The sequence below is a fragment of the Agelaius phoeniceus genome, chromosome 1 (assembly GCF_051311805.1).
Source record: "Agelaius phoeniceus isolate bAgePho1 chromosome 1, bAgePho1.hap1, whole genome shotgun sequence".
NCBI lineage: Eukaryota > Metazoa > Chordata > Aves > Passeriformes > Icteridae > Agelaius > Agelaius phoeniceus.
The window spans coordinates 5,474,414-5,500,512 of NC_135265.1; the positions used below are offsets into that span (position 1 = coordinate 5,474,414).

The 26,099-nt window shown below is 40.7% G+C and overlaps 2 protein-coding genes across 2 annotated transcripts in view; one reads left to right on the forward strand and one right to left on the reverse strand.

The window, feature by feature from the left end:
- The first annotated feature begins 5,567 nt into the window (after positions 1 to 5,567).
- Positions 5,568 to 14,379, forward strand: GORASP1 (golgi reassembly stacking protein 1). Its single transcript, XM_054649639.2, has 9 exons — positions 5,568 to 5,808; positions 7,697 to 7,777; positions 8,792 to 8,995; positions 9,672 to 9,758; positions 10,082 to 10,212; positions 10,762 to 10,903; positions 11,407 to 11,551; positions 11,845 to 12,000; positions 12,272 to 14,379. The coding sequence occupies exons 1-9, from the start codon at positions 5,746 to 5,748 to the stop codon at positions 12,553 to 12,555; spliced, it is 1,293 nt and encodes a 430-aa protein (XP_054505614.2). The 5' UTR covers positions 5,568 to 5,745; the 3' UTR covers positions 12,556 to 14,379.
- Positions 12,271 to 26,099, reverse strand: part of WDR48 (WD repeat domain 48) — a 32,246-nt gene continuing 18,417 nt past the window's right edge. The window contains exons 14-19 of the mRNA XM_054649619.2: positions 25,753 to 25,848; positions 23,637 to 23,742; positions 22,158 to 22,245; positions 21,517 to 21,593; positions 20,575 to 20,767; positions 12,271 to 19,581 (exon numbers count right to left, since the gene is read on the reverse strand). Coding sequence (XP_054505594.1) covers positions 19,486 to 19,581; positions 20,575 to 20,767; positions 21,517 to 21,593; positions 22,158 to 22,245; positions 23,637 to 23,742; positions 25,753 to 25,848 — 656 coding nt within the window. The 3' untranslated portion in view covers positions 12,271 to 19,485. The remainder of the gene's footprint in view (positions 19,582 to 20,574; positions 20,768 to 21,516; positions 21,594 to 22,157; positions 22,246 to 23,636; positions 23,743 to 25,752; positions 25,849 to 26,099) is intronic.

Sequence of the window (26,099 nt, forward strand, 5' to 3'; positions counted from 1 at the left end):
TGGAACACTCAGTAAGACCTGTTCAGAAAGCTCTTTAATTCCAGCTTCCTTGCTTCTGGCATATAATTAAATCAAAGTAATTCCAAAGTTGCAACCCAATGTAAGTAGACATGATGAAACAGTGTTACCCCCAACAATTATTTTATTTTCCCCCGTGGAAACAAACAAACTTTCTTCCTTGTCTGAAAAAGTTTTGGAATAATATAGAAATATTTACTGAAAAAAAATAAAAATCAATGAATTATCCCAGATTTTATAGTAAACAAGAAATGTAATCTAGATAATTATAAACTAAGGTACAGTATAAATTAGATTTTGCATATTAATATTTATTCATATTTGACTAAAAGTCTAACGATCTCATTTTACTTTTTAATCAGTGAGGCCTTCTGCCTTGCTATGGGTGAAATACCATTGATACACTCCCTCTCAAGATCCAGGAGACACTTTCAGCCTTCTGTCAAGTCCTTCATAATTTTTATCCATTAGCCATAAAAACATTCTTGTATAATATAATTAACTAGTCCCCACATTCTTCCTGTTTCTTTGATTTTCCAGCTCTAAGCCAGCCTCAAAATCTAAAAACTAAAATATTCAAATTCTAAAGACTGAACCAAAAATGTGCTAAATGTGTAAAATTTTGAAAAGTGATGTAACAGCAACAAGACTCAAACAAACAAAGAAAGTCCTCCCAGTGCTTGAAACACATGTGCAGGGCTTCTCAGATTGTGGTGCTGAAAGCACAATTGTTCATCATTTGCCAGATTGTGAATGATGTAAGTAGAGCAGTAAGTTTTCTCCTCTAAAAAGTATATTTAAAAAAAAAAATTAAATATTTTTTGCAAAAAAAGCCACACTGAATAAACAATATATATATATATATATATTCACATACATATTATATATATAGTTCTCCACTGACAGATCTTTGTTTTCCTAAAATTTATTACCTCTAATGGAATAAATAACTTTTTTCTCTAGTGTCTGAAACACTCTTGTGCTGATGTTCCAGAAACACCCATGCAACCATTTAAAATAATCCTTAGTGCAGCACGGAATCATCCTCGAGGGAGCCACATGAGAATAAAACTTGATTTCTCTCTGTGAGAAGACACAATGTGTCACTACAAATCCTGCTATGCAATGCTGCTCTTTAATAATTTATTGGAGTCTCTGTGCCCTGGCTAAGCTGACAAATTTAATATGGAAGTGCTGCTCAAGTGTTGAATAAACATGAGCTAAAGTATTTTTGCAAACAAACAAAACTGCTGCAAAAGAGTGGCACAGGGCAGATTAGGTTTTTTCCAATAATTTATTGAGAGCAGCACTATTTTTGGTGCTAGTTTCTTTAGTAAATGAGATAAAATGCTACTTAAAACATGCCTGCATTTACCAAATCACCCCTAGATTTCTTTGGTCCTACAGCTCCTCATTGAACCTGCAGAGGTGGATGAAACACTGGGCTAAATGGATCATCAAATTTCAGAGGGGTGGAACTTGTGACAAGCAAAATGTAAAAGCAGAAATTAAAAAAAAAAGACCACCTTATCCATATTTTAACACCTTTTGTCATGTCAGTGTGTATCTCTCTTTTCAGACTTTTAGATTGGGAGGAAAACCAGTGTTTTGGGATTTTTGATAACACTTTGAATGATCTTCCAGTGATCATTCACTCTCATAATCTATTTATCTTTTAGCCACTCATTGATATGAATACAACTCAAAGCATTGCTGCTTAGTTTCCTTTAAAAAAACCAAAAAAACTTTGATAAAGCTTTGATGAGGGAGTTTTTGAAATCCAAGCCAGCAGATTGCTCCTTTCTGTGTATTTCCAGATGTGTGGGACAGGGTATTCCTTTATCAGAGCCATGTGGGCTCTTCCTGTAGCATTCACATTCTCTGATAAAATCCCTTCACCCAGGATTTTTCTCCTGGGGAGCTGAGAAGCCTCAGAGAAAAGGAAAACAATTCTTATCTCATTTGCTTCTCTTGTGTCACGCTCACATGTGGAATGTGTTTGGAGATTGTTTACCCACAGGTGATTGTTCCATTGGATTCTGCTGGGAGTTGTTTTCACTCATTGGCCAATCAGGGCCAGGCTGTGTCAGGACTCTGGAAACAGTCAGGAGTTTTCATTATTATCTTTTTAGCATTGAGTAAGTATCTTTTCTGTATTCTTTAGTATAGTTTAGTACAGTATTCTTTAATATAATATAGTATTATAAAGTAATAAATGAGCCTTCTGAGAACATGGAGTCAGATTCATCATTCCTGCCTTCATCAGGGCAATCCCTGCAAATATAGTATCTTGCCAAGAATATCATACTCAGCCACCCACTAAAAATATTACTTATTGGAGTTTCTCTTATTTTATTAAGGCTTGCAGACCTCCCCTTCAGATCTGTGCTAGAATTCCTTGTGTTTTAGGTTGGAAATGGGCGTGTGCATTCTGTTCCTATCTGATGAGGCAGTTCTCTGCTGTCCATGGGGCAGTTTTTTCTTTCTCTCTCCCACAGCCAATCCTCCCTGCAGGAGATCTCTGCTGACCATGGCCACTGAGTGTCCCTGCAGGGCTGATCCAATCCCAGCATCCCATGGGGAGATGCTCCGCCCAGGGGAGGAGCCAAGCATTCCTCCCTGGATCCAATCTGAGGTGCTGGCCCAGCCCAGCAGCCTTTGCCCAGTGCATTGGCAGAGGAGCAGCTTCTGCTGCCCTGCATGGCCAGAGGGAGCCCAGGCCCATCTGCAGCAGCCCTGGAGCTGCAGAGGAAAACTCCCCCCTTGTGCAGGATCCCTGCTCCAGCAGAGCCACAGCTGGCACTGCAGGAGGGCTGAGCCCCCATGGGATGGGGCTGTGCCACCCCCTGACACACAGGGGACAGGGCCTGCTCTCACTCTGGCAGTGGGCTGTTTTCTTTTTTGTACTATTGCATTTTTATTTGTAGTTTTCCTAATAAAGAACTGTTATTCCTATTCCCATATCTTTTCCTGAGAGCCCCTTAATTTCAAAATTATAATAATTCAGAGGGAGGGGGTTTACATTTTCCATTTCATGGGAGGTTCCTGCCTTCCTTAGCAGACACCTGTCTTTTCAAACTGACTCCTTGTTAAAAATTTGGATGTTTAGAACTTCCCAGTCCCCTGCAGCCAAAGTGCTTGAAGGAAGCAGTACAAAACCTCTGCTTGTGGTGTGCCAGCTCATTCACCTGCTCCTCCAGAAAGATGGGGTAAGTGCCACCTATTCCTGAAAATTTCCTGCTTATTTTCTCTCTTCATGGGCTCTTTCACCTCCACTTTAACACAAGACAATGCAAAGAAAGTTTTAAGGATGGAAACCTCCTCACTGCACTCTGTGATAAACACAAATGCAAAGAATTCCTCTAGATTTCCTTTCTTTCTTTTTTTTAAACTTTTTTTCCCCTAAGTACTAATTTAGTATTGGAATCAGACTCTCTCCGTTGGCATCTACTTTTAGTAAGTCTGAAGAAATGTTTCCCATTTCTATTGTTTGTAAAAATACGATTACACGGCCAACAAAAAATACAATTACACGGCAGCTCCTCATTGGCTCACCTGTTACAAAGACACAAAAAGCAGTTTAATACAAAATAGAGCTATGAGATAAGGTTCCCAAATATACACAGCAAAAAAAAATCAGATAAACGTTTGGCATAATTTTTTTTCTTCTGAATACTTTTATTTCCCATCTGCTCAATGAATGTGATGCACAGATCTTCAGTCACAGCCTAGAGACAACTCCAGGGAAAAGTCACTTAAAAAGGCTCCTGAGAATATCCTGTGCTTTCTTTGGATAAATATGAACCAAAGTGTGTGGATTTTCAAGCATAAATAGCTCCTGAAGTGACAGGGAATGTAAGTATTTCACTTGGAAGCAAAGGCACAGAATGGAAAAAGCAGCTTTTTTTATTTCCCTTTTTTTTCCTGTTTTTGTGCATCACACTTGAACCACAGAGATTATGTGGATGGATCCTTTGAAAAATGAGATCTTGGAAGTGACAGCAGTACTACCAAGGAGTTTTAATGAAATCAGTACTTTTATACTGAAATGAAAATGTTCATGCAGGAAATATAAGAAACATTTTAAGGAGATTAATATAACAACACTTCCAATTAGTTCTGCTACTTTGAAAATTTTCAGAACTTTTCCATTCATGACTTAAAGGCAGAATTAGAGGGATCCATCCTAAGCAGAACAGAGTGGGGTAGACATGAAATGTCAAGGGGGTGCAAATACCTCTTAAATAGAAAAAACCCTCTTAAATAGAAATACCTACCCACTTAAAAATACCACAGACTACCACTTGTAAAACAGCAACATTGGACTATTGATTTCATAGTATCAATTAATGCTAAAAGTTGTTTCAGCTGGTGGAAACACTATTCTTGGGCACAATTCTCTGCCAACAGAGAGGAACAGAAACACAATATTGGTAAAAAATTAGCAATAACATCTTTTTGGATTATGCTAATGGGGATGATTTTTAAAGGCTGTTAGAATGAGAACAGTAGTGGGCGAGTTTGGGGATTTTTTCACAGTTTTAAGCTGTGCCAGGGGAGGTTTAGGTTGGACATCAGGAGTGTGAAAAATGCCAATCACTTGTTTTTTTACAATTTTAAAAGTTTAATAGTAATAAAATGGTTATAAAAATAGTAATACAATTAGACTAATAATAATTTGAATTAGGACAATATGAGACAATAAAAACAAAGAGTTTCAGATGTCTGGGTACCTTTTCTGGGCAGCACAAGCCCAAAAAAGGACCCATGTTAACAAAGAATTAACCCTTAAAAGCAATAACCTGTTGCATATTCATACACCTCATCCATGATGCATAAATTCCATTCAAACACAGGATTCTGTCTGGTCAGTGTCAGCTTCTTCCTCTGAATCCTAACAGCGCCTTTGAGGTGGGAAGAAGTTCCTTTCTTCTGATAATGGGGCAATAAATTCTCTTTCTCTGAAAGATTTAGGTGTCCTGTGGCTGCTATCTCACTTGCGAGTCTTTTCTTTAAAAAAAGTATCCTACATAGCATAGTTTCTATTTTAACTTTTTTTAAATAACTTAAAACTATATTTAACACACTTACATAAGAGAATTAATACAGCATTACTTTCTAACACAACACATATAATATTAATTTTAATATTTGCAAAAAGCCAATCATAAAATACGCATTTTTCACAGGAGGAATTTCCTCACAGAGAGGGTTGATGAGACATTGGGAAGGGGCTGCCCAGGGAGGTGGTGGAGCCACCGTGCCTGGAGATGCTTGAGGGAACATTGAAGTGCCATGGGCTGTCCCCACGGTGGTGTTCGTTGATAGGTTGGATTCAGTGACTTCAGAGATTTTTCCCAAACTAAAATATTCCATAATTCAGCGATTTTGTGATTCTGGGACTCCAGCGCTGGCCTCGCCCCTCAGGCCTGGCCCCGCCCCATCATAGGCCACGCCTCCATCCTTTGCCACGCCCCTTCTCCACCCCCCGCAGCAACGCCTCGCTTCTCCCGCCCCGCTCCCGTCGCTAGGGGGCGTTCCCTGCCGGTCACGCGCCAGGGCGCGGAGTCGAGCCGCGTTCCCGCATCGCTCCACCGTGTCCCGGCGCTGTGTTCGGCGCTCTGTTCCTCGGGCCTGCGGGGGCGGTGTGAGGGCGCTGCCGGGGGCCGCGGCCGCCTGAGGGCCGGCTCCGCTCGGGTCCGGCGGAGCGCTGCCGGGGCGGCCGCCATGGGGCTGGGCTCCAGCTCCGAGGGCCCCGGCGGCGGCGCCGAGGGATTCCACGTGCACGGGGTGAGGCGGCCGCGGGGAGAAGGAGGGAGGTTGGGAGGGCCGCGAGGGGCGGCGGGCGCTGGGGCGGCTCCGGCGGGGTCGCGCCGCCGGTCCCCGCCCGTGCTGGCCGGGCCGCCCCGGCTGCCGGCTGTTGGCTCCGTCCCGGAGCTGCCACGGCGGCAGGGGCGGGGCGGGGCGGCCGCGCCGCTCCCGGTACCTGCGGGGGCTGCAGCGAGCTCGGGGCCGCGACCTGGCGGGACTTGGGTGCCGAGCAGCCCGGGGGAGCCTGTGGGTCTCCCCTCGGGGAACCTGAAATAGTTCGAGAGCAGAGCAGCGCTTCTTCCCTGCCTGTTCCCCTCCTTTTCTCCTGGCTCCCCTCTATCTCTCCCTGGTCTCTATCTCTCTGCTCTTCTCCTTCTCTCCCTGTTCCTCTCTCTCCCTATTCCCCTTCTTCCCTCCTTTCCTGCTCCCTTCTCTGTGGATCCCCACAACATCACGTTCGGGGGTTAATTCCCCCTCCAGCGGTGGGGGCTGCCTCTCCCGGATGCAAGTTTGATGTAACTCCTCTCTTTAGCAGATTGTGTGCCCGTACAGAGGTGTAAATGCATATCTGGAAGTTTAAGGATGGGCAGATAACCGCTGTTTGCTTGAGTTATCGTCTCTTTTAGTGGGTATTTTCCCTTCCTGGAATAAGAATGGGAGTGTTGCTGCCACGTGCTGTTTTCACTTCATGTGCATTCTGTGTTTCTCAGCATCAGTATAAAGCTGCCTGCTTACTTTTGATGCTGTTCAGGGCTGTGATAGAAGTTAATACTTCGACTTCAGCTGTGGTTACAGTGCTCAGTGTTGACTGTTTAAAAATAAAGCATGATTTTTTTTTCTTATTTTTGCTTTAGAAGCTTTAACTGAAGTAACTATGCAATTAAATTTGTTTTTATAACTTTTACAGACAATTCTGCCAGCAAAAGCTCCAATACCAATACAACTTTACCTATTAAAAAAAAAGTAAATACATATAGATATAGCATTTTGGTAACACCAGACCAAATATAAGATGTAACTTTCCTAGCAATGAACTTCCCAGTTTAGGTGATGCCTGGGTTTTAATTTTGTGCTTAAATTGTGAGGTGGCTCTCAGGAGTCAAACACATCTCAGGTTAAGGGCTGCTTAACAAAAGAGGTAACAAAAAATAAAGTCCAGAGCAAACTGTCAGTAGGTTTGCAGCAATTCCTTAACACCATCTTGCTTTGTCAGTGCACCTTGAGGTGGGTGGATTTAATGTAATTGCAGACTTTTGGAAGGGTTTTTCCTGGTATGAATGTGTTTTATGAGTGCTCTCTCTAGTGATGGCATCTCTTCTATGACAGCTTTGGGTCTAATGAAACTGAGATGTCCCAACTCTTAATCTTTTGTAAGTGGTGGCAGTTTTCTTGACCAGAACTTGTGGGCAGGTGTGTGCTTGTGTAAATATTCCTGTTCCAGTGAGCTGGAAATGTGGGAACCCAGCTGTCACTTGTGTTCATGGAAAAATGGCTCTGAAGCAAGTGGGGACTCTCACAGTGCTCAGGTTGTTAGAACCACAGGAGGAAATCCTGCAGCAGCACGTTGAAAACCAAACCTTTCTGCAAAGTATTCAGTATTTAATAATTCCAGGTTGTGAATTCTGAATTACAATATTTATGTCTTATATGGGATTCAAAACCTACTTTTTACAGCTTGATTTGGGTATCTGTTCATAGTTATATAAAAGTAAGAGCCTAATTATGGGCTGCTGCTTGAGGGTGCTCATTTGGTGCCTTATCTCTGGCTCAGCTCAAAAGTAAATATTGAATCAAGTGTAAAGATTAACACTTTCCCTTATGTAACTGGAGGTCAGTGTGGAATAACAATAAAATCTGTGTTCTGCAGGTTCAGGAGAACTCCCCAGCCCAACAAGGAGGACTGGAACCTTTCTTTGATTTCATCATTGCCATAGGACACACGAGGCTTGTAAGTCTCAGATGATTTTGTTTTCCACCCTACATGAACTGTGGGCACTGTAGTGATGATGAAAGGTAAAAACCAAAACTGTCACAAGCAGAGAAACTTTTCACATTGGACATTAAAAATAAAGTAAAACTTGCAGTTATTCAAAGTCTCTTTGGCTAGCCCCAAGTTTGAAGGAAAGGTTTTGTTTATGCCTTTACTCAGCTTAACTTCTTAGCAGGTTAACACAATGTTTTTGTTATTGCTCATTTGTACATATTTTCTACCACAAGGTGAATACTGAACTGGTAATACTGAACTGGTGAGTCAATAGTCAGAGCTCAACATTTGTTTAAACAAACTTGTTTCAACACTTGATAAAACATGGAAAAGAATCAGTGTCTCTACTTCTACTTCTGAGACCAAGAACACAGTTTCTGTGTGTTGAGTTATGAGAGAAGAGTTGAGTTTTGGTTTGATGGGGTTTTTTTGGGTTTTGGTTGGGGTTTTGTCAGGGCTGTGCCTTGTATGCTCCACCATAACCACATTCAAGCTGAATTCATTAAGTTTGTCTTGGTTTTATGAGAGGAGATGTCTTTTTTGGAAGTGATCATTATCAGGGCAGATTTTGGGGGAAGATCATTTCATCTTCTAGCATGACAGAAATGAAGCTATTCTTTCTCAGTCAGTGTGCAGTGACTTTGAAGGGCTGTTGAAGAGGATGGGGCTCAGAGACATGAAGTGAAATGTTGCTGCTCATTGTTAGACTGCAGCTGGCATCTGATACTGCTGGTATTATGTAATAGCAGTTGTGAAGGACAGGAATGAAATGGAATACCAGGAAGTACTTATGTAAAGGGATGTGTGTTGACAGTACTGACTGCCTTCTAGTAAAAGAAAATTGAACTGGAAATTGCTGGGATTGTTTGTGAACCACAGAGCCTAAACTTTGATAGTTTTGCTTCTTTATATTCAAATTCTGCCACAGATGTTACAGGTGCAACTGGAAATAATGTTAATCCTGCATCTGCTTTACAGAACAAGGAGAACAATATGTTGAAAGACCTGCTGAAGGCAAATGCTGAGAAAGCAGTGAAGCTGGAGGTGTACAACATCAAAACAATGAAAATCCGTGAGGTGGAGGTGATCCCCAGTAACATGTGGGGAGGACAAGGCCTCCTTGGGGCCAGCGTGAGGTTCTGCAGCTTCCAGGGAGCCAATGAGCACGTCTGGCACGTTCTGGTGAGCAGCAGTGCTTGGCTGGCTCCTCATTGCCTGTGTAACCTTGTTTTACTGGGTGGTGTTTAGCAGTAATGTACAGTGGTGCAGCCACACAGAGGAAGGGAACACTGTCCTGAAGGTTTGTCTGAGCTGTTTGAGTAGGGACAAGGAGTGGGTGGCTGTCAGGGCTCCCAGTGACAAAAAGAACTCCATCCCAAGCTGACCAAACAGTATAGGTGGGGAGCGATTTTGCCTTTTTATGTTGAAGAATCAGTGGCAAAAGTAAAAAGATTCTGGCCTGATTGGTGTCTCTGTGTTGGCTAAACTTCACTGAAGTAATTTTAGTGTTACAAAAGGCACCACAAATTTATTTTAAAATTAAAGAGGAAGAGCTGAAAGAGTAGAACTGAATAGGAAAGAACACATATGTTTCTGGTTGGTTAAGTAAATGCAATTTCTCAGCATCCTCAGAGGATGTAATTTTAAATGGGTAAGATTTTCTTACTCATCATGTTCTACATCCTTCTTACTCAGCATGTTTTACAGGATGTCACAGGTAGATGTAGACTATCTGAGAACTTCTTTTTTATCCCATTAACAAATAGTTCTTTCCCTCCTTGCTCTGGGAGTTAGTTCTTTTTGACCTTGCTGGTTAACCCTGCTGGGGGTGCAGATGACTTGTGTCACTCTTCCACAGGACGTGGAGCCTTCGTCTCCCGCGGCTCTGGCTGGTCTCCAGCCTTACACTGACTACGTTGTTGGATCTGATCAGATTCTGCAGGAGGTAGGGTGCAGGCAGTGTTGTCTTTGTGCCTGCCAACTGTTTCTTGTTTTGTATAAAATCTCATCAAACACATGGGGGTGGCAATGAGGGATTTTGGAAGGTTAATGTTTACCTTAACAATCTTACCTTCTGTCAAAAACATAAACATCATCTTTCTTTTTAGTCTGACAATAAAAAGAATATGCCACTTAAGATCAAACTACATCGGTGATTTTTCTATCTCTGGGTGTTTAATATCTCACATTAAGTAAATAACTATGTAAAATGTTGACTTGCACATATGGGTTTATTAACTACTATTTTTTATCTTTTTTTTTTCCTAGTCAGAGGATTTCTTTTCCCTGATTGAATCCCACGAGGGGAAGCCTCTGAAGCTGATGGTTTACAACACTGAGGCAGATTCCATCCGAGAGGTAGTTGTGACTCCCAATGGAGCTTGGGGTGGAGAAGGAAGGTACTGATCTCTCTTGATGACAGGTTTGACACTTGCTGTAAATGAGCTCCTGTTAGGAGTATTACTGCTACCAGTTATTGGTGTTTCCATGTTAAGCCTTGTTTCCTCACACTTGTCACCCAAAACTGTTAACCTTTACATTAAAAATAAAAAAACAGCTTAGAGCTAGGAATTGGGCACATTCAGGATCTAATCCTGCCCAAGCTGAATCAAATGGCAGAACTCCTGTTTTGAGTTCCCCTTTAGCAGACTCATTATCTAGCTTTCTTATAGTCAAAACATTCAGCTAAAGCAAGAACAAAACCCACATCAGGTCAGATTAAATATTTTGTAAAGATATAAAATAGTTCACTGATAGCTAAGCTGTGCATGTCTCAAAGTTGATTGCAGAGCATTCCTTGAGTACTCTTTAAGTGGAAATTCCTGCAGGTAGGTGTTTCCTGCTATAGATAAAAGACATAAACTATTCTTGTTTAAAAAAGTCAAAATTTAAAATATTAGCTTTGTTAAGAGCACCTTTTTGTGTCTTGATTTTTTTCTCTTGTACAGTTTAGGATGTGGTATTGGATATGGCTATTTGCACAGAATTCCAACACAGTCCATAACATCAAAGAAAAAGCCAGAAAGCAAATCACCTTCACCCTCACCAGAAACTGGAACTCCTCTGCCATCCACTAATGGTTACACAGAGGTAGGAAAAAAATAAATTCCAATCTCTGCCACATTCTCTGGAATTTCAGAATTTTCTGCTATTTGGCACAGTGGTAATACAGAATGTTTGAGTACAGCATTCAGTTTTGTTGAATGAAATGCAGTTGGGTGAAGGGGAGAGCTGATGCTGCTGAGCAGGTGCCAGATCACCAGTGGCAGCTGCTATAAATTCTTGCCAGATATTCTCTCCCTATTTTCAAGTCTTGCATCCTACAGCTGTGCCAGTCAATGGGGATCATGTTAACACACCTACTTCACTGGGAGAAAGATACACCTCCAGGAAGCAAGTTCTGAGAACAGACTGGCTGTAAAAGGCTGAGCTGGAACATGTCCTGAGTGGTGTTTGTCTTTCAGTTTCAGCATCACAGCTTCTCACTGAACTGGTGCATGTGGAGACAGGCAGGATGCTTTCATTGCAGGTTTAGCTACAAGTGAAGCTTTTGACATAAAACAATGTTTTTACTTCTTGCTGTCTTACTCCAGACTCCATTGTTGGCACCTACCTCTCAGAATGACAGCTCTGAAGCAGTTATGAACTTGGATCATTCCACAGAGCAGGAAATGAGTGGTTACTCACCAGAAAGCTCCCTTTCTCCTCCTCCCCCTCTCCAGAGAGTTATGGATCCAGGTATGTTTTCTTGGGTGCTTTTTTCACCAATTCTTTAAAGCACATCTAAATAAATTAATATGGTCTTGAACAAGCTAGAGATTGAAATTCAGAACTCTGAGCACTGGTGGTGGTTTTCCTTGAGGTTTTTGACTTCCTTGTATTTCAAAGCTGTAGAATTTGGGTACCAGGTAAGTTAAATTTATTTGCCTTTAGTAACAAGGAGACTTCACTGACTTTAGTCTGGATTGAACATGTCCTTTTGAACCTAGAATTTTGTGTTGCATCTAACTAATACTTGCTTTCTCCTTCAGGATTTCTAGATATGTCTGGAATTTCAGTTTCTGAGTTCACAAGCTTAACAGAAGTGTCAAACCTGTCCTCATCTTCCCCCTTCAACATGCCAGCAGCAGGGGCTTCTGTAGGCTCTGAAACATTCATGCCAAAGAGTGAAGCCTCTGCTTATTTTGGTAAGTGCAGTCAAGATTTCCTTTGGGTCTTGTTTCTGGAATGGCACCAACTCATGCTCACTTAACATCATCACAGGTTTTGGAAACAGGCAGATTTTAATAAAAATCAGCAAAAATGGGATGGAAAAAGTAGCAGAAATCAGCTTTAGAAATGGAAAAATTGAATGTGCTTTTCCTTAAGCTTATAGCATTTCTTTAAAATGAAAATGCTGAGGCACTGTCTGTTAGCCTGCTATGTTTTGGTTTTTTACCAACTCTCTTAATTTCCCAGAAAACACCTCAGCTTTGGACCCTGAAGGTTTAACCCCATATCCTGAAGGATCAGGCAAACAGCCCACCCTGGATAACCTCCTGCCTTCAATTCCATCTTTACCTTCTCTTGATCTTCCTCATGACATTTCTTCAAAAACAACACTAGGAACTGATGCTGATAAGCAGGAGCCCAAGGTGCTTGTGAACAGCATGGAGAGCTCGTTAGCCACTGCTCCAGAGACACCAGAGCATGAAGCAGCAAGTGAGCAGAAAGGAGAAGCAGCTGCACGAGATCCTGAGTGAAATGGACCCTGCTGCTGTTTACAGACTGCTGAATATTTTTCTGATCTTGAAAGAATTACAGTTACTCTATTTTGTTAGTGTAGACAATACTAGAAAAGAAATCACATGAAGTACATAGCCTGTTGTCTTTTCCAATCACTGTTTAATGGATTGATCTATGTTCAGAATTTGAATGCTGTCCAAAATCACCCAATCAATAGAGAAATTGATGCAGAAACAAGTTGGACACTGGCAGAATGTCAAGTTCAGGAATTCACATTTGCCTAAAAGTGCTCCTGAATGTATTTACAAAGGCACTGTGCCTGAAGAGTGACACTTAGTGATGATTTTTATCAGTATGCTTGATAGCATTAAAAAAAATATTTATAGTTTTGAATTGTTAGAAAGCTTTTCTAATGGTACATCTTGGTTAGACTGTTTTTGTGATTTGCAAGGCAGTTCTTACACTAAGATACTTTTACTTACTGCTCTAGTACTCTTACTAGACTCTTCTTTTTCCTGGTTTAATTCCCTTCTCTGCAACAGTCCTTCGTGTACCTTCTTTATCCCTACTTGGGCAGGAAAGAAATACAATGGGGTTTGAAACTGCAGCCTCAAATGGGACAAAGCCATGGTGGTGGGTCCTGTCATTCTCTTCTGCTCTTGAGTGGACCAGGTGGGGGCCTTGCAGTTAAATAAACAGTGAGGGAATAATGGAGGTTACTTGGAATAAATTGAAGATGGTTTTAAAGTAGGGGTGATGAATCTTTTTGGTGAAGATTGAATGTCTTGGCTCTTGTAGTGACCAAGAAGTAGCTTTCCTTTGTGCTTTCCTATTTACTCATTACTATTTTTGTACAAAGTATTTTAAGTTTAAAACAGGGCTGTTGTGCAGCACCAGCAATTGGTTTTTGTAGCCTTTTTTTGTTTGCATCTGTCTCCAAATCACTTCTGAATGTAAAGGCAAGTATGACAAAAACAATGGAAGACAAGGATGGTTTTATAATCCTCAGGGCAGTGATTTATCATGGAATTTCAAAGCTGCTGATAGGCAATAATAGAGCTAGTGCAGTGAAAACCCTTTGTAAATGAAGAGAATGGGGTACAAGGCTGGTGTGTGTTTAGGCTATAAACTAAAGTACACTTCTTAGCACAATATTGCCTGACTTCCTTTGCCCTGCCCTGGCTCCTGCTCTGTTTCTGCACTGTCAGTGACACTGGTACTGCTGCAGGGGGGACTCAGGGTCCCACAGGTTTGCTTGTGACAGCTCAGCTTCAGCCAAAGGGTGCAGGCAAAGTCACAGCACATGAGGGCTTCAGATGAGTCCACCCTGACAAAAAAATCTGTCCTTGATCTGTTGTTAGTCTGAAATACTGCAAACACAGTAGTTCTGAACAGGATTGTCAAAGTACCTGTTGCTTTAAAGAATGTATTGAGTTTTAACTAAAGGCAGTAGAATTGACAGTGGATTCTAGTCTGCTAAAGGGTCTGTTAATTGTGGGCCAGTTTTATTTCCTACGTTGCTAAAATAAATTTCCTATTTTGTTCCCCCAGCTGTTACAAGGGTGAACAGCCAAACACTAAAAATAAATGTAATTTAAACTATTCCTAGGTTTGTTTGATCTTGGAGCCTGATGCCTGAAGACACCTAGGTGGTGTTTTATTCATGTTGTTTATTTAGGACTGTTTCTAGTCCTTAATCTTTCTCAAAAATGGCCATGACATGGTAATTTATTTAAGTGACTCTGTACCATAAACACCTTTTAGAAATCTAAGAGCAGGGAATGTCAAAATTCATGCTAGATTTCAAATGTCACCATAATAAATGGGTTAAACTTCCTTCAGTCTGTGTCCAGCCTCTGTGTGTCATGTTAACTGGCTCTGGGAAGGGGTTTGGAAAACCAAGTAGTTAAACCCTGAGCCAGAGAATGTTGTGTTCTCCAAACCTGAAACCTGATCATTCAAATGCTAAATGAGGTGAAGAGTTGGACCTCCTCATCAAATTTCTTTCCTCTTGGATACTCCCTCCCAGCTGCAGCCCAGCAAGTGAAGAGTACTCCTGTTTGTGAGTGCAAAGTGAGAAAAGTGACTGTAATTTTAGTTTCAAAATAAAACCTAAAAAGAATGGGAGAAGCACCTGAGGGTGGCTGGATTCAGAGCCAATAGCAAACAGCCACTCAGGCTGCTGCTCTCCCAGAGATCTGTTTCCAGGTAAGCAGGAGCTGGATGTGACCGTTCTTCCACTCTGTAAACTCTGAGAGCTCCCTAAACCCGACAGCAGCAGCTCTTCTGCAGACAGAGAAGGATTATCTGGGCAGCATCAGGAGAAGGGCACAACAAAGGCAGGAGGAGAAGGAGGTCACCTCAGATGTTACAGCAGCAGGGTGGTTTGTATGGCCAGACACAACAGGATGAGCTGCCAGACCTGAGCTGCTCCCTAGAATTACCAGTTGAGCCTGAGGACACAGGCCTGGCAGACATTAAATCCACAGAGGCTCCCAGCAGCTCAAGCATTAGAGTGAGGATTAGACAAAGCCCATCTCCCCTGAGCCCTGCTGCTGCCACTGCCACAGCACCCAGGGATGGCTGATGGGGCTGAGCCAGGAGGAGCCTCTGAGCTCCAGGATTCCTCCCACCTGGGTGCTTAAACCTCTGCTCAGCAAAGGCCACAGAGAGCTGGCCCAGCCCTGCCCCAGCTGAGGCTGACCTGATCCATGGGAACTTTGCATACAGCATAACCCTGTATAGGAATGATTGTAAACCCCCAAGATCATGATAAGGAAATAGAGAGAAACATGCAAATCTCATTAGTAACAGCAATATGGATGCTGAACTAATTCTGGTTGAACTTGAATGAGTGAATGTGGATGTGTTTATTGTCTTTAAGTTAAGCACCTACTGGTAGAACTATTGTAACATCAAATTCAGGCATTGTTGATTTAATTTTCCCTCTTAAACTTTCAAAGCAGGTCTGACAATCTACTGAAGCTCCTGCTGGACTGCTCTAGGCTCTGTGCAGAGGCTGCTCAGCCACACTTGGCTGAACTTCTCTGAGCTGCAACTCAGAAATGCTGCAGGAAAATGGATCTGTGCAATGCTGAGCACAGATCACACCACACACATTCACACATGCATTCTCCATCTTCCCCCAAAACTGGGCAAGGATCTTCACCTCCAAGCACTAACACAAGAGCAGGCTCTTAAGAGAAAGCAGCTACAGGTTACTCATTGCATTGATTAGACTGTGTTCCATTTCTTGGGCACTGCCCACACAACTTCCTTCTTGGCTTTTGCCTTAAGCAAACACCAACTGGCATTGCTTCTGCTGTAGCAAAATTTCAACTGTTTGCTCAAAGTTACATTTCTAAGCAACAATATGTAATTATTACATGTGTAATATGGAATTAATATGTAATTCAGCATTCAGAGTCCCCCAAAAAAGACATTTAGAAGAGTGTCACAATATCCTCAGAGAGAGATCAGACATGTCCCACCCAGGCTCTAGTCAGCACATCTCCTCTGCATGGTGTTTGCACAGCTCTGGACAGAAAAACCTCCACTGTAGTACAGGGAGCTCTTTCAATCAACCACTTTCCTGTTAAGTGTGTGTGCTCCCAACAGCTCTGTTATCCAGCTGGGAAGTGACTTTTCCTGGCTCTGTTCAAGAGCCAGCACCACATCTACAGTGTAAGAGCATGTGCTTAATGATTGATTCTAAATGTCATGTTCAATAAATTTCTAGGCATAAATTTTGCATCAAGCAGGAACTCTGTGAAAGGAAAAATCATACCTTGGTGTAATGTCTCTACACCAGTAACTGCCCTGCCAGTCCCTGGCTGCCCCTCTCCTGGGGAATACATGGACAATCCAACTAATAAATCCCAACACCAAGAGGTGGAACTACACTAAGATCCCTTCCAACCCAAACCATTTATGATTCTGTAATAAACTCATCCAGTTCCAACCCCCTGCCACGGCCAGGACACCCTTCCACTAGAACAGGATGCTCTGAGCCCCAACCAGCCTGACCTAGAACACTTTCAGGGAAGGGGAGTCCACCACCTTTCTGCCTAGAGCTTATTTTGAATATTTTTTCAGTGTTTCTTAAAGTTACTGGTAAATCATTCAAGCAGTTCCTCTCATCCTAAAATGACACTTACACTTCAGCTACAAGTTCTGAGCCAAGCTCTCCTGTTCTCAGCCCCACCCCATCTAAAGAGAATAAAAAATTACCTGTCATACAAAATTTAAATGCTTTTCTGGGAGACAGGCTGCACTACTAAACACCAGATTTACAACTCCTTCCCATTATGAACTTGGAAATTAATTCATTTCTGCAAATCTGCAGCCTTCTCTATGATTCTGGCATTCTTAAACTCTCTGCTCACAATGTTCCCAGGGGCTGTGACTCTCATATTAACTCAACACTCTCCTCCTTCTGCCTTCAGGACTCTTACAGACAGCACAACTCCAGAAAAGGTAACAGAATTTTAAAGACAATAGCAAAAAAAAAAACCTTCTCTCACTTTGTACACCATGTAAGTCAGAGCTGGGAATCTGGGAGCACATTTGGGCTCTGAATTACTGTGTGCTCTGAGAGAGCAGCTCAGCTGACAATTCCCACAGCAAAAGCTCTGAGCATTCTGTCCTGGCATTTTCAACACCAGGAAACCCAGCTGGATTTCCCATGTGCCTCTTCCAACCTTTCCACACCCAGACAGCTCAGCAGCAACTGGTACAGGTCACTTGTTAGCACAAAATACTTCCATGGTAAAAAAGCAGCACTGCCCATGTGACATTGTCCCCCCAACAGGACTCAGTGCTCACATCTGAAGGTCTGCTCACCTCAAAAATTCTTACATTCAACCACATTTTAAGATTATCTTCACAGGATTCTGCTAAGGCATTGCCATTCCTTCAGACACTGCATTACTTGAGGCTTCAAAGCACTCTGAAGCTCTTTGTTAAATTCAAGCTCCAAAATCACACAATTTATCTAGTACACAAAACAACTAGAAAATATTTTAACTAAAGCCTTTTATTCTATACAACTGTGAAACATCATTTACCCTTCTGGCATTGCAGACTCTTCCATTAATCTTTCCTGTTACTGTGTTTTGGGATGGTTAAAAAGAAAAAAAACAGAAGGAAAGTTACAACCTTGGGCTGATTTCAAACAAAAAATTACTGTGAGCAACTCCAATGTATACAATAGGACAGGAAGACAACCAGGAAACAAAACATAACCCAAACAGTGCCTATTGGAACAGACAAAGACCCTTGCTAGTAATAAATACAAGTCAGGACAGATTACCAATAAAAGTTACAGTTCTGTTTAACCATTTAATTCACAAACAGCACTAAAAATGTGCAGTTAAAGCACAATTGTGTCAAACTAAGCATACACAGAAATGGGGATAGAAAACTGAACCTGATTCTCAAAAGATGGGAAAAGACATGCTAGCTTGATTCTGAACCATGGTTTTGTCTAAGCAATGAATTTGTTTTGTTGGGTTTAAAGTGCAGAAGGGAATGACTATTTTGACTGTATTTTGACTATTTTTTCAAATAAAACATGAGGAAAAATACTTTGCTTTTTGTCTGACCAATACAATCCCAGTAATATAATTTATTGGGACTTTCCTTAGGCCTCAACCTAGATCTTGATCACAAGATACAGGAAGGGCTAGAGCATGTGTCTCCTGAAGAAACTCCAATAAAATACTGCCCCTTGAAGGCACTTGTGCTTCTGCTTCAGACAAGAGTAATTTTTAAACCATTTCTCTATGAGGATTTGTAATTTGCTCAAATCTGGCTACAAATGGTTTTCTGGGATATCCCCATATTTTCCTCACAAAAAGCTGAAAGGCCCTTACCCTCCCTCCCCCCAATAAGTTAAACTTCTATAAAAGATTACCATGAGCCTATGACAGTCACAGATTTTTAGAAATAGCAGTGAAAACAAGATCTGCATAAATCTCTAACAAAAGAACAATTGCATATAAAACCTCAGAAAAGAAGAATCAATATTTTTATCTCATGAATATGAAATCTGCTAAGAAGTTTTTTAAGTTTAACATTAAACATATGAAGTTATAATCAGAATGGTTTGAAGTTTTAACAAAATGTCACATACTTTTGGAGCACAGTTACCAAAAATTAGACTAGTGTGTCTTTAGAACACCTAGGACACAGTGCAGGAAGAAGTTATATATATTTAGAAAAAAAAAGCTCTAAGTTGCTGCAAAGCATGTTCACTCTATTATGATGCACAGCATCACTGGACTCACATTGCTCTGATATTTTTCTAGTGTTCTTATCTTGCATGTCAACAGCTCTCTAAAGCAATTAAAACAATTCTCATGTTAACCCTTGGTTTGCAATTAAATGGGCCCATTCATTCAAGTATGCAATACCTATTTTCTGGTGGGTTTTTTTTTCCAAATTTCTTTTAGTGGTAGAAATGCTTAAGTAACCTGTGGGAGAAATCATTGCTGGAACTTCATGAATGGAATGTACTAAAAACACCTCGTGTGCAGTTCTTGATTGCATTGTGAAGAGTGACTAATACGGCCAAACCTGTTTGATACCGAACACGAGCAGATGAGGGGATTATGTTCTGGAAAAAAAACCAAAAGCAAAAAGGAGGAAGCAAAAGTCTGCACTGGGTTATCATCCACTCTCTGTACACCTCACACAACACAAACCACTCAGGGACCTCCCATCTCATTGACTGAGACTAGGACAGACTTTAGTTTAAGTCATATAGATTTTTTTTTTCCTCTATATTACAGGTCTATTAGTCACTTCAATTAAATGTTTACTTCCCATCCATACTGAGGCATTAGAAGTCTCCTCTACCTTAGGGGTTCAGGGCTGCTCTAGAACTACTCTTGGAACCAGCACAGCAAGGTCAAGTCAGAGATGGCTGCTCTGGGTCCGTGCTGCCCTCACGTCGATTTCTGGCGGTAGTGAAGCGTCAGGTCCCCGCCACTCTTCCAGATGAAGTGCTTGACAGTCCGAAGGTCCATGTTGGGGTCCAAAACCTGCACAGCAAGAAGGCACCTTTTACTCAACAATTCTGCTGGGCTGGCAGAAATTAAAAAAAAACAAAGCAAAACAAACTGAAAACTGATACCAAGATGAGCCATGCTGTCACCATCACATTTTCTGAAAAATCCCTTTACCAGGATTTCTTCTCCTGGGAAGCTGAGAAGCCTCAGAGAAAAATGAAAACAATGATTTTCTGATTGCTTCTCCTGTGTTTTGCTGCTTTGGAATGTGGTTTGGACATTGTTTGCCAACTAGTCATTGATTGGTTTCATGTGAATTGTTTTTACTTCATGACCAATCATGGTCAGGCTGTGGCGGGACTCTGGAGAGAGTCACAGGTTTTTCATCAGTATCTTGTTAAGCCTCTATAAGTATCCTTTAGCATAGTTTTAGTACAGCATTCTTTAATATAATATAATACAATACCATAAAATAATAAATTAGCCTTCTAAGAACATGGAGTCAGATTCTCAACTCCTTCCTGCCACAGGGGACACCAGAAAATGCCACACCATGCAAAAGCTCGGATTTTTCAATTAGCAACTGAGCCTGAGGCATTACTGAAAGATTTTAGCAGAGTAACATGTAACTTCAGATTACTCCTCAGTGCCTAATCTCCATTACACTTATTAGGCAATTAGTGGTTTCAGACCAATCTTGAAAATGGCCAAAAAAGCAGAACTCAAAAATTCCAGAAATGTTAAAAATACAACTGTATGGAATTGTATTAAGGCCATTTGTTGACTATGAGCAAGTAACCCTGTAAGGGCCCCATGCCAGACCAAATTAAACAGGTTTATTATGAAAATTCCTTCATCTGCCTATCTGCAACTGTCAGAAACTTGTGTCAGCACTAAGTTAACATTGTCAAAACATTTACTTAGTTTTAAAGTTAACAGGTAATCTGTGGCATATTATAAGCTCAGAACTCAAAAATGCACAACCAATTCACTGCTAGAGCCTGGTTTTGATCGCAGGGAACTTACCTGGTCCTGGCACAGAAGTTCAATCTTCTCCTCTGCTAGCACAGCAATGTCCTCCTCCTTTTCTTGCTCTCCTGCTTTCTCATTGTTGGAGGAGCTCGTTGTCTGAGACTCATTGTCCAAGTTGATGATTTTCTCATACACATGTTCCATCACCTTTCTCACCTGAAGCATGTCACTGGCTGACAGCCGGTCTCTGCAGGAGTTAGAGGAGTTTGTCAGGAAAAAACTTGAGAAACAAACTGTGTTTCTTATCTTCACAACCCCTTCCTTAGCTGTAGCAAACTATGTAACTACAGAGAGATCATCTCTATATTGTCTGGTAGTAAATTATCAGGATCATCCAGAATGCCATGATCATAACAGCAATTTAGCCAAAGAGTCACACAGCAAATAACTCAAAAAAGGAGTTGAGATATTCAAAAGGCCAGATAAAAATCTGTATTGATTTCTAACCAACCCAGCTCCCAGTTACAGCTCATGTGACTGGCAAACTAGTTTGCATTCCCTACTGGCAGTTTTTGTCCTTTTCCTTTCAAAAAGCAATTATTCATCTCTGTTGGCAACAGGAAACAAAGCTGTGGTTCTGAACAGAGCAGCAATCTATAAATTCATCTGTTTTCTGATTAAATACCACAAAAGACAAAGTCCCATTTCAGTAGGCAGTTCTTAGACACTTCTTAGCATAAACTTGAACAACTGCCTGTTGAACCCAAATCCACAGTGCTTTTAAATATTCTGATATAACTTAGTGCTTTAGAGCAATGCTCCTAAATGACTAAGAACTTCTACAAATACATCGAGCACAAAACAATTCTCTGGAAAAATCAGTGAATTGGCTTGGTGGTTTTTTTGCTGTTTGTTTGGTTTTTTTTTCCCTTGAGCTTGCAGTTTTTTTCTGCAATTTGGATATTCAATGTTAATATTCTTATTTGCATTACTTACTTTTTTAGAGTTTTTGCCCCTGATGATGAATGAGGTTGGAGGTAGAAGGGAATCTTATTGAACTTGGGCATATTTTTCTAGAAGAAAACAAGTTTTAGAAGTGTTAATTTAGGATGAGCCATTATCAGCTCCTATTTGCAGCAGCTGCTATGTGAAGTATATTCAGCTCCTAATTATCAAAACTCATGAGAGATTCCTAATCAACATCCCCACCACAGCTAACTTCCAAATTACTCATACTCCTGAGACACTTCAATTTAGATGATGCACAGATCATCTAGCTTTTGAATATAAATTATCATTTATTTCAAAGGCAATTAGATAGTATCAAAAGACAGCAGCAATATGAAGTGTATTCTCTATTCCTGAGCTCCTCACCAGGAAAGGATACCAATTATGCACAGGACTTTGAATTCTTTATCTAAGACAGTCTGTCAAAAGAAATTGAGCAAGAAGTACTTTAACTAGACACATCAAAAAATGATACATCTCAAAGGGTCTTGATTACAGACCTTGAGACCACTTGTTTTAAATACAAACACAGCGAAAATTTACAATGTCATTTCAGATACTGCAAAGTTAATTGCACTACATCTTAAAAAAAAACTAAAACAAGCCAAACTTATACACCCAATACTCACATCCACAGTGATGTCAATTACCCATTGTGGCACTGTTTCATTAAGAAGCATGGATTCAGTTTCACCACCTGAATCCCGACATAGCAACCTGAGACACACAGAAATAACCTTCATTGTAACAACAATTATTGCCATTTCCATTAAAAAGCTTTCAGGAGAGGTTCTGCCCTTTTAATGGGCAGAGAGCCTGAACTCTGTTAGGATCATGAACTTACTGGGGAAGAGATTATTTATTTTCTGTAAAGAGCAGAAGGAGCTGTAGGAAGACAAATCCCAGAAACAGAGAGTAGGATCTCAGGAGACTACAGCTATGACACAGAAAACATATAAAAGTACTTTGCTCTGGATTGTGTTATGGTTGTGTGTTAAAATACAGAACTGTCAGGAGAAGGGGAAAGGCACCTGGCATAAAGCAATTCTCTCCTCTTGAGAAAAATGAGCTTTGCATGTAAAGCATCTGCTAAGCTCTCACTTGAAGGAAAGAATAAAACCAGTTTTAGGAAATGTGCACATGCAATGATGGAAAAAAGACACATTTCATTTTATAAATTGCAATGAGGTATTTTGTCAGAGTCTTGCAAGCCACCTTTTAGGTCCCATAAATATGGCTTGCTCCCTTCCAATGGGGCCTTTCCAGTGTTCTCTTGAGGAGGAGGAGCAGCTGCATCAGAGGGAAGATCCACCAGAACACAATGCAGGCAAATACTAAGCCCCAGGTATAACATAAATACATTGATACTGTAGGGAAAAAAGTCAGTTCTCCAAGCTGAAAATGGTTTCCTTGTTTCACTGACTAAAAGTTATATCATTCTGGGGCCTGTTCAGCCTGGGAAACAAAACCAACAAATCAAACATGCCCCACCCCTTAAATTTAAAATCCACTACCTCGGTAAATATCAAACAATTTTACAGTGTTGCAAGATCAACACTTGTTTTGCAGCACTATTAAAATGTCTCTGATGTATCACATATCACAGTTGGGTTTTTCAATGTAGAACAAGAGGAAACAGAAGGGTAACCAGTACACATGTTGCAATACAGAGCCTGTGTTCCTGCCTGCCAGAGATTAGGACCTTCTACTGGATTTATCAACTAATTTTGGGAGCAGAAGCCAATTCTCTAGTGAGTAGCAGCTCCTGAATAATTCATCCTCAGAGATCAGCACAACACACAATCTAAAGTAGCACAATTTCATTCTAAAACACAGTTTAATTTATCAGTTTGCAGAAAGAGGGCACCCAAAAATATCACACACAACTAAGGACTATACACAACTCTTACTGCTTTAAATCCCCACACCTTGCTGATGCTCAAACTCACATGCTCAGTTGGACAAATCATCATCAACAGCTGCTTATTTTGCCTGGCAAGGTTATGTCTTAAATGTACACAGAAGAGAGCAAAATAACATTTTTGATAACATTCCTGCTTCCACTAAGAAAGGGATTGCTCAGCCACTGAATTTCTAAGTTTTTATACCTGAACAAAGTGCGTCCTCCAGCCTCACCAAAAATAACTGGTGTATGTGGTGGCACTTGGAAGTATCCATTTCCCTTCTGGACTCTGTTCTCCTGCTCCCCATTCACTGTTGGAAAAAAACACATAAAACAGCAGTGAGACTACACTAGGCCTTAAAACTGGGCACCCATTCCACCTACAGCAGGTGCATTTTGTAAATTAATGAACTCATAACCTTATGAAAACCAAGAAAATCCCCATTTCCAAGATACAGCAAGTATATAAAAGAGAGGCAGGCCAGTTTCAAAAGCCTGTGAAAAAAGGAAAAAGGCCAGGAGTCAAAACCCAATTATGAGTTTTTTCCCCCATTTCTTTTGTCAAACTGAACAATAGTAAAATTAGGAATCAACTAATGAGACTCTGCTGAGACAAGACTGTTCTTCCCTCTAGAGTGACAGTACAGAACTCTGAAGGGTTGTTTGCACTGCTCTTCTACCTGGATCTGCCAGATGTCAAAACACTGTACTAGTAAAGCTCAGACTCACAGTGCCTTGAACTTCCTGTGTTATAAATTCAATTCATTATAGCTAATTACAGCAGTATGGTCTTCAAAGACTGAAAAACCTGATTCCATATCAGGGGCATAGGACAAGATTAAAGAAAAATTAGCATTATTTATACACCTCTTGAACAGTGCAGCTTCTAATCAGTAGGGATCTTGAAACAATGTAGAAGAATTTGGATGCCTGACTTGCACTTGGGAAAATCATCTCCATTACACTGTAGCACCTCATTACTGTATTTGAAGAGATGTTGAATTCAAGCAACATTAAGAAATTTAAATGGCACAGACTGATGAGATGAATGATTCCTCAGCTTTCTAACCAGATACATGTAGGCAAAGAAAGGTCAGAAATTGTAACAAGCAAAGAAACAAAAAAAGAAAATCTGTATTGGAAGGGGTAAACATGATACTGAAAACTCCTATAGTTTGAAAGATTTTTTTCATAACACTTCTCTGAACAATTGAGAGGAACAACACTGCACATAATTTGTGTTTATTTAATTTTGTATCTCTACAAAAATGCCAGCATCCACTTCACCTTCTCAAGTCACTGCTCAGTGCCAATCTCCTAATTTTTTTCTTTTGGAACAGCAAAGAAAATATTCTGTGGTGAATACTCCAAACATTCCACTAATCCACACCTCTATACAGGAACAAGCAGTGTGGCATCAATAATCCAACACTACAGAAGCCTGTGAGTGACACTTCTCAAACCTTGTCTGGCTCTAAGCTGCCAACTGCCAACCCACAACAGTCTGAGAATCAGCAGCTGGATCCAGAGGAGTCTGCCAAGAGCTCTAAACCTCCTTGGAGGCCAGTTTTGAAAGAAGAAAGCAACCAATTCTTGGCACAGTCTTGTCACAAAGCAGAGAGATATGCTGAATGTGCAGTTTTCTTAATTGCATCATCTATCTATAGAAAGTAATTTCTTAATCACCAAAAATGAGACTTAGTTAACTCTGACCTGGGCTGAATTGAGCTCCAACTCAGGACTTACAGAGTCTCTTATTTTGCCAAATTCAGCCTCTACCTTACATTTCACATGGCTTTCATCTAAGGCCTGATTAGACTTGGCATTATTACCTTAAACACAACTTTAAGGAGTTTTCTATGGAATTACTTCATGCATTATTACACTGAAAGTATTTTTCCCAATAAAGCTTTTATTTTGTTCACAATACCTAGAAGAAAACTGGAATTAAGTCAAGAGAATACTTGCTAATGTTGGATAACTGAATTATTACTATTTACTGCCATTATCTAGTGTTTCTTTTCCAAGTCAAGCCTCAGTTTGCCAGTAACTGTTTTTCATCAATATTTTTCATCATGTTTCTATAACTTCAGAATCATTTATTCCCCTACTTTTTTTTACAGAGAGATCTAAGATTTTTGCTGATAATTTCAGAAGTACAATACATTTCTAGTGTAAAGCAAATTCAGAAGTGCTAATAAACATGAAGTCTATAATGCACAGAGAAATAGGTGTAAGACAACAAATGTCTCTGTTTAAGAAACATATAAACAAACAATGCATGGACAAGTAATAAAAAAGGAAAATATTAAAATACTAACCATGGTTTATCTCATTTTCTTCTTCATCCATTGGATTGATATGTGTTCTAGGCCAATACTCCAGAAGTGCTTGCAGCAGAAGCCCTCCAAGGTTTACTGTCAACACACAGTGAGGCAGAACTTCAATCACACAAAAAAACATGGGCAATACAATAATGTCCAATCCACAGCTGAAAATTCCCCATGAGTTTGAGCAGGTCTGTTCCCAGAGCAAACTATTTATGGGCACTGAAATCTGCTTGTCACAATCTGAGAGCTGCATGTTACAATGTTTCAGGAAAAGCTGATTTTAGAATCCCTGCTGTTGGATCACTCTTGTGCTTCAGCATTCTCTACATTAGGTTATA